Below are 16,897 nucleotides of genomic sequence, written 5' to 3'. Positions count from 1 at the left end.
TTTTTTGTGATGACGTCATTATTCCGATTAAATTTTTTAACGAGAGTGAGGAGTAACTATTTAGCCAAGTTCTTGTTACATTTGATATACATAGCATATGTAAAAGTGACTAAAAACATACATTTGTTTCCCCTACCCCCATCTTAATTAGCCCAAAATAGGATATTTTATGTCAAAATTTTAAAGTGCTATAAAAAAAATCGCTGAAGCTCTAAGAATGGGGATTTTTTTTCTGAGACACTATATGATATACTGATTCAGAAAAACCAAAAATAAATTTTCCTTTACTTTTTTCCCGCTAATTTCCTACTGCAACCAGGCTAAAACATTTCCAGTGTGCTTGCAAAAGTTTCATGCACTACATTTATATCGGTTTTATGCTCAGTTTTAACACTTTTTGACTTGATTGGTATCGGGCCGTAAAAACAAATGGTTTTCTTGCCAATAATATTGGCTTTGGAGTGGCCTGCGAGCTGTATTTCGCCCCCTGTGCTTTACAGAGAAAGAATTACTGCTCTTGCAAAATAAAACGAAGTAAAATTAATAATCTGTGATTATTAATTTAACAGTGCAATTAACACATAAATAAGTACATATAACAGATTTGAAATTTCAGAGCATGTGTTCTCTTTTAATTTTTTAATATGAAGGCTTAAAATTAAAAATTTTAAATACGACCATAAATAGAAGGGAACACTATTTTGGCTAGGGTTAAACTTTCATTATCATTAACGTAAGATATATCTCTAAATGTTTTTGAGCCGAAATCCGCTCAAAAAGAGTGATTTTTTTTCAATCCTTTAAGAGGAGGGACGTACAGCCCTTTTTGAGCTAAAATCGCTCTTTGAAAAGAGCGATTAATTTTCACTCGCTTACAGTTATTAATGTCTTTTCATCATCCTCATTATTAGGCCAAAAATAGTTGCCGAAGCCAGAACCAAATTGAATTATGCATCAAGTGCTGATGTGAAATTACGCTAGATTATACCATGGAGGAATTAGTTTAATTTATTTAGTCTATTCCCTCCATGATTAATACCACCTTGTTGCAGAGTATTAAGCCAAATTTTGATGAAACAGACATCGGAAAAAATAATAATGGGTGGGAGGTCTCTTGAACCCACAAATGTGAAAACGCCCACAAATGTAATAACAACCATAAATGTAACAACAAACCGCCCACAAATGTCATAATGCCCACAAATGTAACAAACAGCGCCCACAAATGTAATAACGAACATCGCCCACAAGTGATAACGACAACAATTGTAACAACAATGACCTCTTCCATGTAGGAGATAAGACCCAAAAAATGGCCAAGCTGCGCAATTTGTGACACAAGCATGACATTTTGGGCCTCTGATTTATAAGGCGTGCAAACAACAAAAACCGTGAAAGAGTCATTTTCTAGGTAGTTGCCAAATACAACGAGTTCAGCCGAGGGGAAGTGGATGTATATGGTGACGTCATGTATAATTCTGTCGTCTACCAAAAAACATTACACTACACTGTGTGACCAATGTGAATTTAGCAAGGCGAGCAGGCTGAGCTTAGCTTAGTTTTCTCTTGTGCTGCTGCTACCGGCGGGTGGGGGACAATCGAGTCAATTTTCAGACGATTGGCATAAGTAGTAGTATATGGACATTCGTAGGTCTAGGCTACCTCTAACTAAGCCTGGGCAGGCCCATAGCCAGGGGGGTTTATGGTTCGGGCGAACCCCCTCAAATTTTTGAATGAGTCCCACTCGGACGGAATGTCTGTTTTTAACTTACCTAGCATTAAATCAAAATTTAGCACCTAATTCATTATTTGGTCACCCGTTTCTAAATTGTAGCCTGCGATACAATGCTATATTTATAGAATATCTCAGCTTCAGAAGTTCGGAGATTTAAATTGAACGCAACTCCAGCAAACCATCACACACATAAGGATCGCAAATATCGATAAAAACCCGGCTGCCGTCTCAACTTTCACTGGCCTTTGGCTGAATGTTTGTAAGAAATGTACCAACCATTAACAAAACCGGTTGCAGTCTACCTAGAGTAAATGGTGCCACTAAACGAAGCTAAAGTTTTGCGACTTCATCCACCAAATGCAGATAAAGTTTTGCGACTTAATCACCTAATTGTGGATTGTGTTATTAGTAAATTCCATAGCCATACTGTTCATAGCGCACACTAAACTATGTGCTGATGGAGTATTTTGGGGAAATTGACTCGCCTTCTTTCCATCTCAAACGAAATATTATTATTAATAAATCAACATGGTCCATCTCAGCATAGCCAGTCACAAAATTAGGCTAGGAAGTTTGTTTTCAACAGCAGACACACACTACAGAATGGATTGCGTCAAAACGTCGAGTGTTTGTTAATTTTTAGTGATAAAGAATCATGAAACGTCGTAGAATAACTGACTTTTTTTCGTCCGCTGATTGCAAAGAAGAAAACGACAGATATTCCTTTAAGGTGGGTTATTGATTTCAAAATCAAAAGCCTAGCCTAGATGTTGACTAGCTAGGTTCACTCCTCGTTCATTTAGAGACAGAATTATAGTATTATACCCCGACGACAACAAACTAGTGTAGGCCTGGCCTAATACAGTAGGACGTAATACAGGTACATAGGCCTAGGCTTTTGTTGTAAAAGTTGAAGTGCATGTACAAAATGCGCCATATGCCTATATTTTAAAAAAAAACAAAAACATTTTGTTAATTATTATTGGTTGGCCTGGGACCGGGGCAGGCAGGCCAGCTTTACCGTCGAAAGTCCTGGAATTCGACGTTGACGTCAGTGCACATTTACAAAGGCCATTGATTAGAATGAAAATAGACACGCTGAATTTATTTTTTTTCCCTTTTTTTTTATGAAAGATAGAATTTATCGAACATTTATCTATATAAAAATAAGATTAATATTGTAGAAATGTTATTTCTAAAGATGCATATAGGCTAATTCATATTTCATTTGGCAGACAATAAATATTCAGGAAGATATAATAAAAACGATTATTAATTCTAAAATGTGCATCAAATCTCAGCTATTATTAATCGGTATGTAGTCTATTATGTTAAAGTCTTAAAATAATAATTTTGAATTCGGCCTAGTATATAACAAATAATTGTATTAAAGTTTAGGTTCTCATGATATCAGATAACATATTGAATATGATGCTATATTTTGGGCTCTGACTAAATTAAAACGATGGCCCTGTCAGTAGTAATGACAATATTTGTGCTTTTTTTAGCCATGTAGTAAAATAGTACTATTATTTTCAGTGTACAAAATGAGAGTCAAGAAGAAGTAGTAGAAGAAGAGGAATAGCTTTTTTTTTGTTTTATAATAATAAATGTGTTGAGTATATTGATATTGATTATGCGATGAGGTGTTATTTAAACATACCATTTCTCAGAAAATATTTTCTAATTTTATTATATTACCACCTTTTTATTACATAGATCTTTTTCAAAACATAACTGCTTTTATAACATTATATAGACCAATTAAACACAAAAACTGCTCTGGCTTCGGGGACTTCGCCCCCGAACCCCTCCGTGGCCCTTAGGCAGGGCCTTGGACCCCCACGCCCAGAGAACCCCCCCTTGAAATGACCTGGCTACGGGCCTGCTGGGCTAGGTCGGACCAGGAGGACTTTCCAGTAGTCTGGGGCCTAGGCCTAGAGTGTGCGTCTAGCAACCCGCAGCAGTCCGTCTAGGCCTGTGCCTCATTTACGTGAAGTTAGGACTATGCAAAGTCTGTTGTAAAACCCTCACCTGCTAATGAAGAATCTGCACTAAATAGGCGCATAATACATAACATTTATACAATACAAATATACACGACATTGGGAAGTTAATATATTTACTTAAATTACATATATTAATATTCGGTTCCCTTTCTCTTTTTTCTGGAATATAGCCAGCAATATTGTTTCAAAGCAGTGAACACTAAAAAAAACTAAAAAGCTGAAGACTTCAGCAGTCAGGTTGTAAAATTTTAATTTACTGTATTAGGCCCATTTTCTCTTCCAGTAAGATAATTCGTTCATAGGATTAAGATTAGATACAGGGGTGGCACCAGAATTTGCCCGGGGTCCAAGGTCCCCGACAAAAAAGTGGGCTGGTCGGGCGTCCCTCAATATCCGTTGAAAGTGTTCCACGGGGCTCCCCCCCCCCACTTCCCTGGAAGAAAAAAATTTTGGTTTGAAAGGATTACTTAGTTGATTTTGGTGTCTACTAATATGTAGAAAATACATTATATTATTTTCCCTGACGAATTGTGGTTTTTCTCCCTGACAGAGGGTGGGAGACAAGCCAGGCCTCCCCGAAAGGAGGTAAAAAAATTAAAAAATAAGGAAAAAAAAAGAGAGAAAAAGAAAAAAATTATAGCCCAGAATGCCTCAAATGTTATGTTCGGGCGTCTAGAACACAAAAATTTCACGGGGGAATGCCCCGGACCCCCTACGACAGTGTTGTCTCAATCGGCCCAAATTTCGGCCCCCCCTTCCGGCCCCCCCCTTTTGGACATTTCTGGATCCGCCCCGGCTGCCTCCCCCTCATCCGCTGCCGCCACCCCTGCTAAGTACAGTATAGTATTGTACTATTATAGTAGGGCCTAGGGCATTGAATTGTTTTCATTTCTTTCTGTAATTAAGGCTTAATTCCTACCGCTAAAATAAGTCTAACTAGGCCTACTGTATGTATTATTTCACTCTGTGTAGGCCCTATGAATTGATAATATTCCAGGGATCCTAATTTTTGGAAAGAAAAACCACTCAATTAAGGACAACTTATTTTTTCTTAGATTGGTTGTACCATGAAGGAATTAGTTGTGCAGACTGTATTTTGCTATGCTGTGTGATTACAGACAGCTAGGGCCCACACTTTGTCAAGGAAATTACTACAAAACATAGCTGAAGTTATGCATGACGTCAACATACGAAGCCACGCCCCCTCGGCTGAACCCGTTGTATTTAGTAACTACCATAGAGATAATATAAGAATACTTGAGCGCTAACAGCAATGTATTCGATGTTCGAAATACGCAGAGCTGTGTGTGTGTACCATCCAAGATGGCTGCCATAGGTTCAGCCAATCAAATTTCCCCTGAGCGCTATCATTTTCAATTGCGTCCTCAATTTACACAGAAAGTTCAGTACAGCTAGATTTTGAAACTCGAGCGTTGCGGTGTATGGGTGTAATGTACACGATTTTAATTCTTTTTAATATTTGAATAAGATGTTCTACTTGGCCTCTTTTTGGCTACGACAGTTTAATAATTTGTCATTATCAATACTAATTATCATTATAATGAAATAATATTCAGTCAGAGGGCTTATTTATGGAAATAATATGTATACTAAGCCTGAAGGTGGCGCTTTCCTACGGCAGCCATCTTGGATGGTACACATACACAACTCTGCATTGCTCCGCCATCTTGTCAGCACTCTAGTTGTTTAATAGCTCTATGGTAACTACCCATTTTCTAAACGTCTGGGAAGGGTTAAAGGTAAAAGGTTCTAGGAGTATATTATGTGTCAAAGTTTATGTCATTTTCATAAAATATATCTCATTGGAAGAAATAGAAAAATGCATATAGGCCGAATGAATATTTTGAAAGAAAATGAACTTACGCCCAGCGGTTGTCGAGATACGTATGCCCTATATAATTTTCCCAACTAATTAATTTCCACCTCAGAATAAGCCCTCGGGTAATGTATAGGAAACAAAAGTTAGGACCTACATGTAAAAAAGCCTTAATTATGTTTTAAAAGGATAGTTACAAATAAAGAATTTCCACAAACATATTTATGCCTAACTCATTTACATCACAAAATAAACAAACTAAGCTGCAGAAACATGGGTTGACGTTGAACTTGCGTGAAAGTAGTCTAAAAAATGTGTAATTGTCTCTTAATGTGAACTGCAATAATAAGGTTATATTATACCTCTCGTGAATTGTTTGCTCATAGGATGTTACAGAGTTGAGCATCTTGCAACAATCAATAATATTGTATTGTTACTGTTAGTTAATATAGATCTATCATGTGTTTTCTTGTTTTATATTTTTTGTCTATATTTCATTTCATTATATTATTTCGGACCAACGGACCTTCGCAACAACGACCCTTCGGACCAAAGACCCTTCAGATCAAAGGACCTTCGGAGCAATGCACTGACCACGTTTAAGTCTAGTGATTTTAAGTAAAGTAAAAATATGTAAAATACTGAGCTATATTCTTGTAATTAGATCTCTTACTCTCTATAGTGATTGGGTATTACTATTAGCAAAATGTTGACCCCTGTACATAATTTATTAGCCCAGTACCTTTACTTGAAAATAAACAGGACTTTCGGGCTATGGGACCTCATAGTACATTCCTGTAGCGATAAAGTACTGCAGTGACAATATGCCTGTCTGTCATTACTGACACTTTATTTATTAGGATTCAGTACATAACATTCCTAAAGTATTCTGATGTTATTGTTGTGTATAAACTATAATTTAACTCCTTAAATTTGCTTATAAATTGTTATTAGAGTCTTTCCAGATTTCAACAACAGAGTAGCAATGGTTACCTTTATCTTTATCAGAGCCCATTCGATGCATAAGAGAAACTGTTTCTGAATTTGAAAAATCCATGTTATTGATGATCACACAAAACCCACGTGGTTTGCTGTCCATTTTGTACCTTCCGATTAATACTAAATGGGATTAGAATAAAGATTACTAGCAAAGGTTAAATCTTCATTACTTTCTTTCATTACCTCTTTCTCCATTTCCTCTGCCTTACCAAATTAATGGTGGGTAAGAGTAGAACCACCACGCACACGCTGGCCGAAATACAAGAGGCAAATAACAAGTGTCAATAGATGAGGAGGAATTTCACAGATGGAGAGTCTATACCACCTCAGCCCCACCATCATTGGGGCTGCGAAAATTTATGATTCCAATTCCAGTGGCGGACCGCTTAAATTGTTTAAAAAATATTAAAAATGGAGATATAAAGAAAATTATATTCAAATTTTAAGTCTGGAAGTGCAATTTCCGGCCAACCATGTTATTTGTATATATCCCCAGAAAAGCAACGGCCGACTTTTGGGGCAAAAAGTCTGGGTTGTGTAATGAAGGTACTTAATATTATGAGCGAGTCTTCTATTGTATGGTACATAGAGTAAGGACACATGGACCTCAAGGCAGTTGATAAGAAGATACCAATAAAGGAACATACAAGAAAGTCAGAATAGCCTGCTGTGTATTATTGTCTATAACATATCATTACATGGTGTCAGAAGTAAATCAAAATGAACGGATTAAAACCACCAACTTCTCTTAAAATCACTATGGAGAAAATGGCTGAAGAGTGGAGAAAGTGGAAACAGAAGTTTGAGTTATACATCATAGCCAGCGTATTGGATTGGAGTCAAATTCTCTGGACCTCAAAAGTGCATATAAAACCTGGTCTGGCTACTAGGGTAATAGGCCTCACCCCAAATTTCGGGGTCGAAATCACGTATAACATTCGCTGCTTTATATACCGGAATATATAATACGGTAATAAAATAATATTAAATATACTGTGGGCCTAAAAATAATGATAAATGATGTCTGGTATAGAATTATTTGTGGATTGCTTTTAAATTTGACTTATTTAACTCATTTTGGATCATTTGCTTCTGCCATTAAATCTTAGTTGCTGCAGTATATTATTGTATGCAAACATGATTTCATAGGGAGAAGCTGACCAAAAGATGAGAAAAGCTGAAGCAAATTTGCATTCCTTACCATGAAGGTACCATTAAAAATATATACATCCATGCTTAAACAATAATAACAATTTAAAATAATAATAATAATAATAATAATAATAATAATAACTAGAGATAATATGTTCAATAGAACATGAACCCAGTCATTTTTTAAGAGATAACCACTGTGACTTTTAAGCTCAACCTGGGTGAACACCCCATGTTGGTAGGCTAATGCAATTGGTCAAATCATTAGTCACTAGCAATCAAAATGAAAACTTTTCCTCTATTTGCAACAAAAGCTCATTCAGATAAATTTGACCTACATCTTATGCATGAACGCACCAACCACAGAAAACTCGAAATTCGTAGCTGCTATTGGCCTTATAAGCGTGTGACGTCATTCATAGACAGGGTAAAAGCAATTCTGAATACAAAATTTAAAAAAAAAATGATCAATGGTTATTTAAGCAACTTTACAAGTTTAGCGACCTGTCGTTGCAGATTTATGGTAAAAAAAGCAGGAAGTATACCAAAAAATAAAACACTCTAATTTTAACTTTTTTCCTATGCAAAGTATAAGAGATAGTCAATTTTGAAAGAAAAATGATCACTCAATTTTGAATTAATTGTAAAAATATGTAGATGATTATAATTCTTAAAACATCTAGTTTCATACAGTAATCCAATCACCCGAGATTGCCAAATGAAACCATTCAAATTATATAGTCGAGTTTGTGAGAAAAGGGACTTTCACTGTGTTAAAGTGTGCAGTGAACTGTTCAGTGAGCAGATGTCCTCAAGGTTTCATTATGATTTGATAGTGACCCTTGTTACTTTTGACCTATAGGTGAAGAGTCGTTTTTCATGTTTAGAAGGTCCTAAGGATGATTCCTGGTAAATTCGAGCTCAATTGGACTATTTTGAAAATTTCACCCCGATGACCCCTATGTAACCCTGATCCCAGACTGAGGTGTTTTGAGGTTTTGACCCTAATGCCCCTTATTTGACCTTTGACCCCAAGTTGTGAACAACACATAAATGGGAGGTGGCACCGGTCCTACTGACCAAGTTTTAATCGGTCCAGTAGTTTGCCACTAGTAACCTTTTAAAATGTTGCCAGGAAAGAAAGAAAGAAAGAAGAAACTGCTTGGAAACAGAACCCAGTCAGCAATCAGTTTTCTGGTTAAGATCCTAAACCAATTAGTTCCATATCAGCAGTCAATGATAAGAAGGTGGGTATATTTACTGGGCAGCTGTGCACGTCATGCAGTGGGGCTGAGGTGGTATGGATCCTCCATCTGTGAAAGTACCGCCCTGGGCTCCCTCTATTTTGAATTCCTGGATCCGCCACTGAAAACTGAACACAGACGTCAGTATTGTTCTTTAATCATGATTAAGTCAAGCAATTCGTATTGTTCCACAGGGTACAGTAAAAAGCACTCAAGTTATGTTCTTTGTATCAACTGACAACAGGTCTTGCCCAGTAAAATTCGCTGATGATACGAATGCAATGGCTCTTATTTTATCAGATAAAGACATACATTATCGTAACAAAATAAAAAGGTTTGTTGAATTTTGTAACAATATTTACCTACAAATTAATGCGACATAAACAAAAGAGATGATCATCGACTTTAGGACTAAATATAAAATATTTAAATTTCAACCAATTATCATCAAAGGAAAAAAATAAATAAAATAGTTGATCATTAAATATCTTGGCACTGTTTTAATAATAGATTGAGGGTTGAATAGGGTATAAATTGTATTGCTTTTACTTTTTGGCACACTCAGAAAGTGTACCTGTCCCCTTAATAGGGGTTTGCCGTAGTGTTAAAAGATCCCCTCATTTCAAGGAAAAGTGTCCACTTAATAGGTGTCCGCTGAATAGGGATGTTCCAAAGGAGGGATTCTATTCTCAGTAGAACACCCTATTAAGGGGACACCTTCGGAACCAATACAATTGTGTCCCCGTAATAGGGGTGTCCTCTGAACAGAAGTTAGCCATAATGTTAAATGATATACTATCCCTTCTTCGTGCCTGAAAAATTGTGCCTCAATAGGGGTATCTTCTTAAAAAGGGTGTCCCAAAGGAGGGGTTCTACTTAATACAAAACTACTATCAAGAATCCCAATTATAACTAGGCGGTCTACAGGCGCGAATCTAGACCTTTGCACAGTTTGCAAAGGCAAAGGTCAGGCTGAGATAAAATAATGAAAAAGTATGTCTGCTTGTAAAACAGAACATAGGGCTTTTTCTCATTGCCATTTAACGGTAGACGTCTCAGTCCAAATTATTCCAAAAGCAAATTTCAGGGTCAATTAAATTGCTAAGGTCCAGACCTAAATATCTCTAAAAACTTATCAATGGATCTAAATGAAACTTTCCAGAATGGTTTTTCATGGTCCATTGAAGAAATGATTAAACGTTGGTGATGATCCAAAGCAGGGTGTGGACATGGAGACCTTTTAAATAATTTTATTGAAAGGTGACCAGACTATATAAAAGCAATTTGCGTTTTCTAAAGTGTCTAAACCAGCTGCAGCTAAAATTACAGTGATATTGCATGAACAATTTTCACATTCAAGCACCGAATTATTATGAACTAAAAATGTAGCGTGCAATAGTTGCTGTTCTTCTTGCTCTTCTTGTAGTCGTAGTTGTCGTTATTGCCTTGTTAAGACGGCCTTCCTTTAAAGTACAATCAGGACACTACATTGTGACATGTACCAGTGTTTCAAATTGGTATGGCTGTAGAAAGTCAAGTATTAAAATAAAACGATCAAAGTAATTATTTAAACTTACTCTCTCGTTGGTAGCGTTTTACTTCCTGACTCATGTCTGATCTTTCTAGCTGTTCAGACATTTCCAGTAGGTAGTCCACCTTCTCGGGTCCTATGCAACCTTTCTTCTCAAGGGCATTCATCATTTGGATTTGAAACTTGAGTTTTTCCATAGAACCTCCTAATACACGTCTCGTGTAGCTTTTAAATTGATCAAACTCACTATCACTAATCAAGTATAAGCAATCCAAAACCATCCTTCTATTAAAAAAGTAAAGAAATTATAAATATTGAAATTGATGAAAATAGTATAATTAAATAAATATATCTCATATCTGGAATTCAAGTATAAATTTCACTATCTTAGATTTATATAAAATTGTTATGAAATTTTTAATTATTATCATTATCAGTATATATTATTACAATATTATTATAATTGTGTAAGAGATTATAATCCAATACAGCTTTAATGAAACGTAAGTATTCTTGTACTTCCTGAGTACACAAATAGGCAGGTCTTTCAAACTAAACCAGACGATAATTAATGAAAAACACATTTTAAGAAAAAAACTAGGGATTTAATGGTATACATGTTTTGTGTGTTCTCTCCGACCCATTGTCAATACAAACAGAAAAGCAAAAAGGAAAAAAACTTGCCATTCTTAACTAAGAATCAAGATTTTTAAATTTGGTTAAGTTTTTAGTTTTGTTAAGTTTATTAGCAATTCACTACGGGCGCAATGCAGGTGTAATCCGGTGACGTCAGAGACCGGTCACTTTTCAAAGTTATATTTCCCTACAGGGAAATATAACGTTTTCGATCCTCGTAGCGCTAGTCACGTGATGGCATTTTGACCAATCACGTACTCGTATTTACATAGGCTATGTAATATAAGAGTATATATACTATAAATTAAATGAATATTAATGAGTTAAGCTAAAGTATTACCAATTAAAAGTAACAAACGATCGTTATAGATAATCATATGCAAGGCGTGTGGAAAAAAATCACTACATTAAATGGAACAGTCCAAATCTCAATGTTCAACTCAAACACTTAAGCTTACAAAAATTGGTAATACTTTGGCTTAACTGATTAATATTCATTTAATTTATTGTATGTATACTCTTAGTTAAGAATGGCAAGTTTTTTCGTTTTTGCTTTTCTGTTTGTACTGATGATTGGTCGGAGAGAACACCCAAAACATGTATACCATTAAATCCTTAGTTTTTTTCTTAAAATGTGTTGTGTTTTTCATCAATTTTTGTCCGTTTGGTTCCATTATCAAGGACTTAGTTTAAAAAGTTTGACCTGCCTATTTGTGTACTCAAGAAGTACGAGAAGATATCCTTACGTTTCATTAAAGCTGAATTGGATTTTAATTTCTTCCATAATTGTAAGTCGTTTGGTGTTTTCCCGAAATTATTAAAATTATTATATCATTGTCTCTGGCTCATTGAATAATTAAAATGTAATGGTCATGGAGGTATCTATTGTAGATGAGTAAACAGCAAGCACATTATAAAGAATGTTGTGGCAGTGTCTATTAATTTTATAATTTTTCTAAGAGAAGACAAATTAGTATGAGAAAATTGACAAGGTTTCGTTCTGAACTATTTTTAATTGCTTTGAAACCATTAAAATGTTCGGATTTATTCGGTGTAAACACCTGGATAGCCCACGAAAGTCTAGAAGAAGACTTATTTCCGGTGGGGTCCTTCTGATGGTGATTGGACAGTACACCGGGAGACAATCCCCTACTCTTTTCCGAATAGTGTACTTTGTACTTTAACGTGCACATGGGCCATAATGCACACAGAACCACCAGGGTTCAGCGCACACACAGTGGCTACCACCAGATTAGCCGACCAAGCTAAACTGCTCTCTCGAGCAATAGATGTACCTATTAAAGAATCAAATACAACAAACCTGTAAAGAGATACTATTTTTTTCTTTTCGATTGTTCCACATTTTTCTTCTATTCTGTCAATTAACTCGGTACAATTTATGTAAGACAAAAGCTCAATGAGGAGGTTCAAATTTCCTTTGTTGAGATATACGCGTCGCTGCAGCAAATCAAATAATTGAAGACAGTTCTTACAGTTCTCCAGCGGTCCATACTTAAGTTTAATAGATTTGTCACGGCACAAGTACTTTAAAATAAGTAGTTCTTGTTCTTCAAGATTTTTATCAATATTATAAAGAAGCTTTTGAAATTCATCATCAGTTAGATCTCTTGTTGGTACTCTATCCCTTAGCGCTGCCATAATGGACCTATAAAAATTAGAACACATCATAATTATTTATTCTATTTTCTCAGTTAAAACTTCAATGTTCCACACATATCTTGTTAGTAACTTCGACCTTCTGTAATTGTAACGTCGGTTACCAAGGAATCCCCTATATGATTATAAAGCATATGATATAATTAGAAAAAAAAATATTGTAGCAATGAGTACCCATAATTGACTGACTAATAAATCACAATTGTTAAAATATTTTCATGTATTAAGTTATTAAAATTTCACTAGGTTAACTTTTCCTATAAATGATTGTTATTTCCTAACTAATAACTGTTGTTATTGGAGGGTAACCCAGATGTGTGCCCTGTTTTACACTGGGCCGCCTATCAACACGAAAATGAAACTGCAGAAAACCATAGTGTAGATATTGCTACATTTCAAAAAGCCTATTGAGTGAAAGTAGGTATTTATTATTTCGAGTCAACAGCTTTCTAAATGTATTTGTGAATACACTGTTTACTGGAATTAACTACCAAAATAATGTTAAATAATTGTTTGTTGACCATTCCCACAACTAGACATTGGGACATGAATAATTGATAGCAAGCTATATTCAATGATTTACTGTGACAATAATGTAAATTTTGCTACAAATAGAAAAAAAAATCCAAGATGAGCATATTAGGTGCATAAAAAGAAAATGGCAATAACATATATAATCCTAACATGCACCAAAAAATGTTAAAAAATTAAAAAAAAGTCAACAAAGGTACTATAGGTACACAGAAGACTATACAATAAATAAATAAATAAAACGTTTCTCTTGTTTATTATATACTGTACCTGTTGCCGTTTTATTTTGCTTCCTGATGCAGTTACTAGATCTAACATTATAACACTATGCTTAGCAATATTGAGGGATGAAAGTAGCAACATGAGGACGTAACTCGAAAAATATAGTCCTATAAAGTCATATTACCACCTAAAAATGGAAAATTAGAATAACATTTGGGCATGATCACCTTAAAGACTATAGGTAGGCATAACATCATACCTAGGCCAGCTTTAGGCACAATAAGAATAGTAATAATAATATAATAATACTAATAATAATAAAAATAATAATAATAATAATAATAATAATAATAATAATAATAAGATTTGTAAAATGTATAATACATAGGTCACTAAAAATGTCCATCAGAACATGGACCTATTAATCATGGACCTATTAATAAGATTAATAGGTCCATGATCAGAACACCTCCTTATAATTATAGTAATATATCCTAGGACCACAAACAATTGCATCTTCTTCAAAACTGTGTAAAAATCAGGAGCAGAGCCTGAATTTTTCAAACGAGAGTAAGGGAATGGGGGGGGGGGGATAACAATAATCTCAGAATAGGTAAGTTAGTAGCACATAACATTAATTTGCATTGAAAATTTTAAAATCTAGTGGCAATTGCATTTCTATTCCATTGTACCATTCTCTGGCTGATAAGTACTACAGTAATGCCTTGCTTGAATGGCTATCGGCAGAGGGGTGTAAGATATTATATTGAATAGCTGACCAAAACATTACCAAAAACAGTGATAAATATCATATCTTCATAAGTACTTATCTACATTAACGGGAAAAGCATGAAAATGTTCTAAATCATGAAATACAACATTATTCGCAGCCCACTATATAATTTATGGTATAACATTATAAAATAAATGTGCATCAGTCAAGGATTGCTTATGTGTAGGTGTGAAAACCTAAGAGATTAATCACCAGACAAAGGCTAATCCTTTTTTTCCATTTAGCCATGGATCTCAACCTGCAATGATTGACTCGGACATTCTGACAATTTCTCACTGATTGCAAAATAGAGTAAAGAGAGCTTGTCGGTGCCAGCAAGCATGGAAACGCTGCATCAACCTATATTTATAAAGGTATCTTTTCGTTGAAAAATGTACCTTGTGAGTGGTTGAATCATGTAAAAATGTTTTATAATTATATGTTGTGACGTGAGAAGAACATTATTGAGGTAAAAAAAATACGCCGTGGCTAGATACGGTACCGTATCGGAACTTCCGATTGCTAAAGGTACGGTAAATGATATTACGTCATAATTAGCCAATAGAAATGACCGACGCGATTTTGGCTTTTTTGCAAAGTCGACGTCGCGATCATGAGAAATGTGTGGAGAGAACACTTACGATCAAATTTATGTCATAAAACTTTAGGCCCATTTCATGTATTTCGATTGGGGCTTATCGCAATGTTTGAGTTAAAAACACTTTCTGTTATTCTTGCATATTTTATGGTCTACCATAGAGAATGTTCTACTAAGGCTAGACCTAGCCCGAATACCCGCCTAGGGGCCTATTATAGGCGTACTACTAGGCTAGGCTTAGGCCTACTGTAATGCTACTACAAGGTGTAGAGTCGTTGCGGCCCGGAGTCGATTCGGCCCCGGGTCGTTTTGGCCCTAAGTTGGTATTTTTGTCATGCATTTCGGCAGCGGTGCATGAAGCGCCGAAGGCGCGGCTGCGAATAATAATTTAATAGAACAAGGTGGCTAAGCAGTATACCACATGAAACTTAGGCTATATTACTGCAACATCAGATATTAACAATTCTTTTTAGTAGTATTTTATTATTATTATTATTATTATTATTATTATTACTATTATTATTATTATTAAAGAGTTCATTGCAGTATCAAATGATGTTCTTTTTACAGAAACAACGCAAATGTTGCAAATCGATTGGTTTGCAGACACGTTTCTTTTTTATCGTTTCCATACGATACATATTTGGATCATGTTTATAAATGCTTCAATAAAATTTAGATTTATAAAATAAGTAGCCTTATAGTTAATTTAGCGGATTAGTTTTTTTTTTTTTGTTGCATCTCCATTTACATTACCAAATGTTCTATATATAACAATACATAGGCCAATATAAAATAAATTAAAATATACTGAATGATGTGATAATGAAAATAAAGCAAATATATTATTTTATTCATAAGGCCTACAGAATCACTCATTGCATAGAAATTAACTAAAGAAATTATTAACTACAGTATAATTTGAGGAAAGAAACGTTTTTAACAATTATGTTGAGGTGAAGCAGACACGTGGTTTGTATATTCTTGTTTGTTGTATTTACATTGTCGATACATATTTTGATTTGGCATGTTTATAGAATCTCGTCTATGGTTCCGATTAAAAAAAAAAAATTATTCAACTTTGTTTAAGTTTTAATATTTCATTTACCGTATATGGACAGGGCCCCTGCCGGCAGGAGCCAATCCTGACTGAGATGACTGACAGGGGAACCAAAAATGGGGCCGATCGAAATAACATCGCCTTAATAAAGGGGATGTCCGCGAAATATTTGTTTTCCAGACAGACGCAGCCTCTGAGGCATTTTGGGCAATCAATTTTTTCCCCTTTTTTAACTTTCAGCTAAGGCAGGGGTAGCTAAGGCCTCATGTTAGGCATGGCTTGTACTATTAAAATACTTTCTGCTCGCCTGATGTCGCCAAATCTAGCAAAACTGCTATCCTTTTTAATTGCTATAGGGCCCATATTTTTAGCATCATTAATGAAATGCCCGGTTTAGATCTGGATATAGAGGATCTTTAGTCCTGCATCATCCAGAGGACCAGTACTACTAGTAGTACATGGGTGCAGGTCAACTCAGCCACAAGTCAACTCGGCCACAGTCAACTCGGCCACAAGTCAACTCGGCCACAAGTCAACTCGGCCACAAGTCAACTCGGCCACAAATCAACTCGGCCACAAAAAGTTCGGCTTCAGCCAACTCGGCTACAAGTCATCTCGGCCACAAGTCAACTCGGCCACAAGTTATTTATAATTAAAATGAAATGTAAATGTTACTCAGTTTTTGCATCTTTTTGAAATGTGATTGAAATGAAGTACATAGTATATTATTTTAGTAAAATTCTGATCATCGTCGTCGTGAGATCGTTGTATTCATTTCTTCACACTGTACTCTTATTCGACAGAGAAAACCCGCCAGTTACAAAATGGAATAAAATCTGACAATAATGTAATATTAACAATTTAAGCAATCTTAATAATTAAGAAAAACACATA

The 16,897-nt window shown here is 35.2% G+C and overlaps 1 protein-coding gene across 1 annotated transcript in view; it reads right to left on the bottom strand.

Moving 5' to 3' along the window:
* The window catches only part of LOC117107602 (caspase-8-like), an 18,603-nt gene extending 4,861 nt beyond the window's left edge, over positions 1-13,742 (bottom strand). The window contains exons 1-4 of the mRNA XM_033249305.1: positions 13,622-13,742; positions 12,465-12,809; positions 10,554-10,792; positions 6,575-6,700 (exon numbers count right to left, since the gene is read on the bottom strand). Coding sequence (XP_033105196.1) covers positions 6,575-6,700; positions 10,554-10,792; positions 12,465-12,802 — 703 coding nt within the window. The 5' untranslated portion in view covers positions 12,803-12,809; positions 13,622-13,742. The remainder of the gene's footprint in view (positions 1-6,574; positions 6,701-10,553; positions 10,793-12,464; positions 12,810-13,621) is intronic.
* Between the last annotated feature and the right edge of the window lie 3,155 nt (positions 13,743-16,897).

Source organism: Anneissia japonica, unplaced genomic scaffold (assembly GCF_011630105.1).
Source record: "Anneissia japonica isolate Jap-2015-1 unplaced genomic scaffold, ASM1163010v1 scaffold2266_len499427_cov150, whole genome shotgun sequence".
In the NCBI taxonomy this organism is placed as follows: Eukaryota; Metazoa; Echinodermata; class Crinoidea; order Comatulida; family Comatulidae; genus Anneissia; species Anneissia japonica.
Note: the sequence above shows the minus strand (reverse complement) of the source record. Positions and strands in the feature narration are given on the sequence as shown.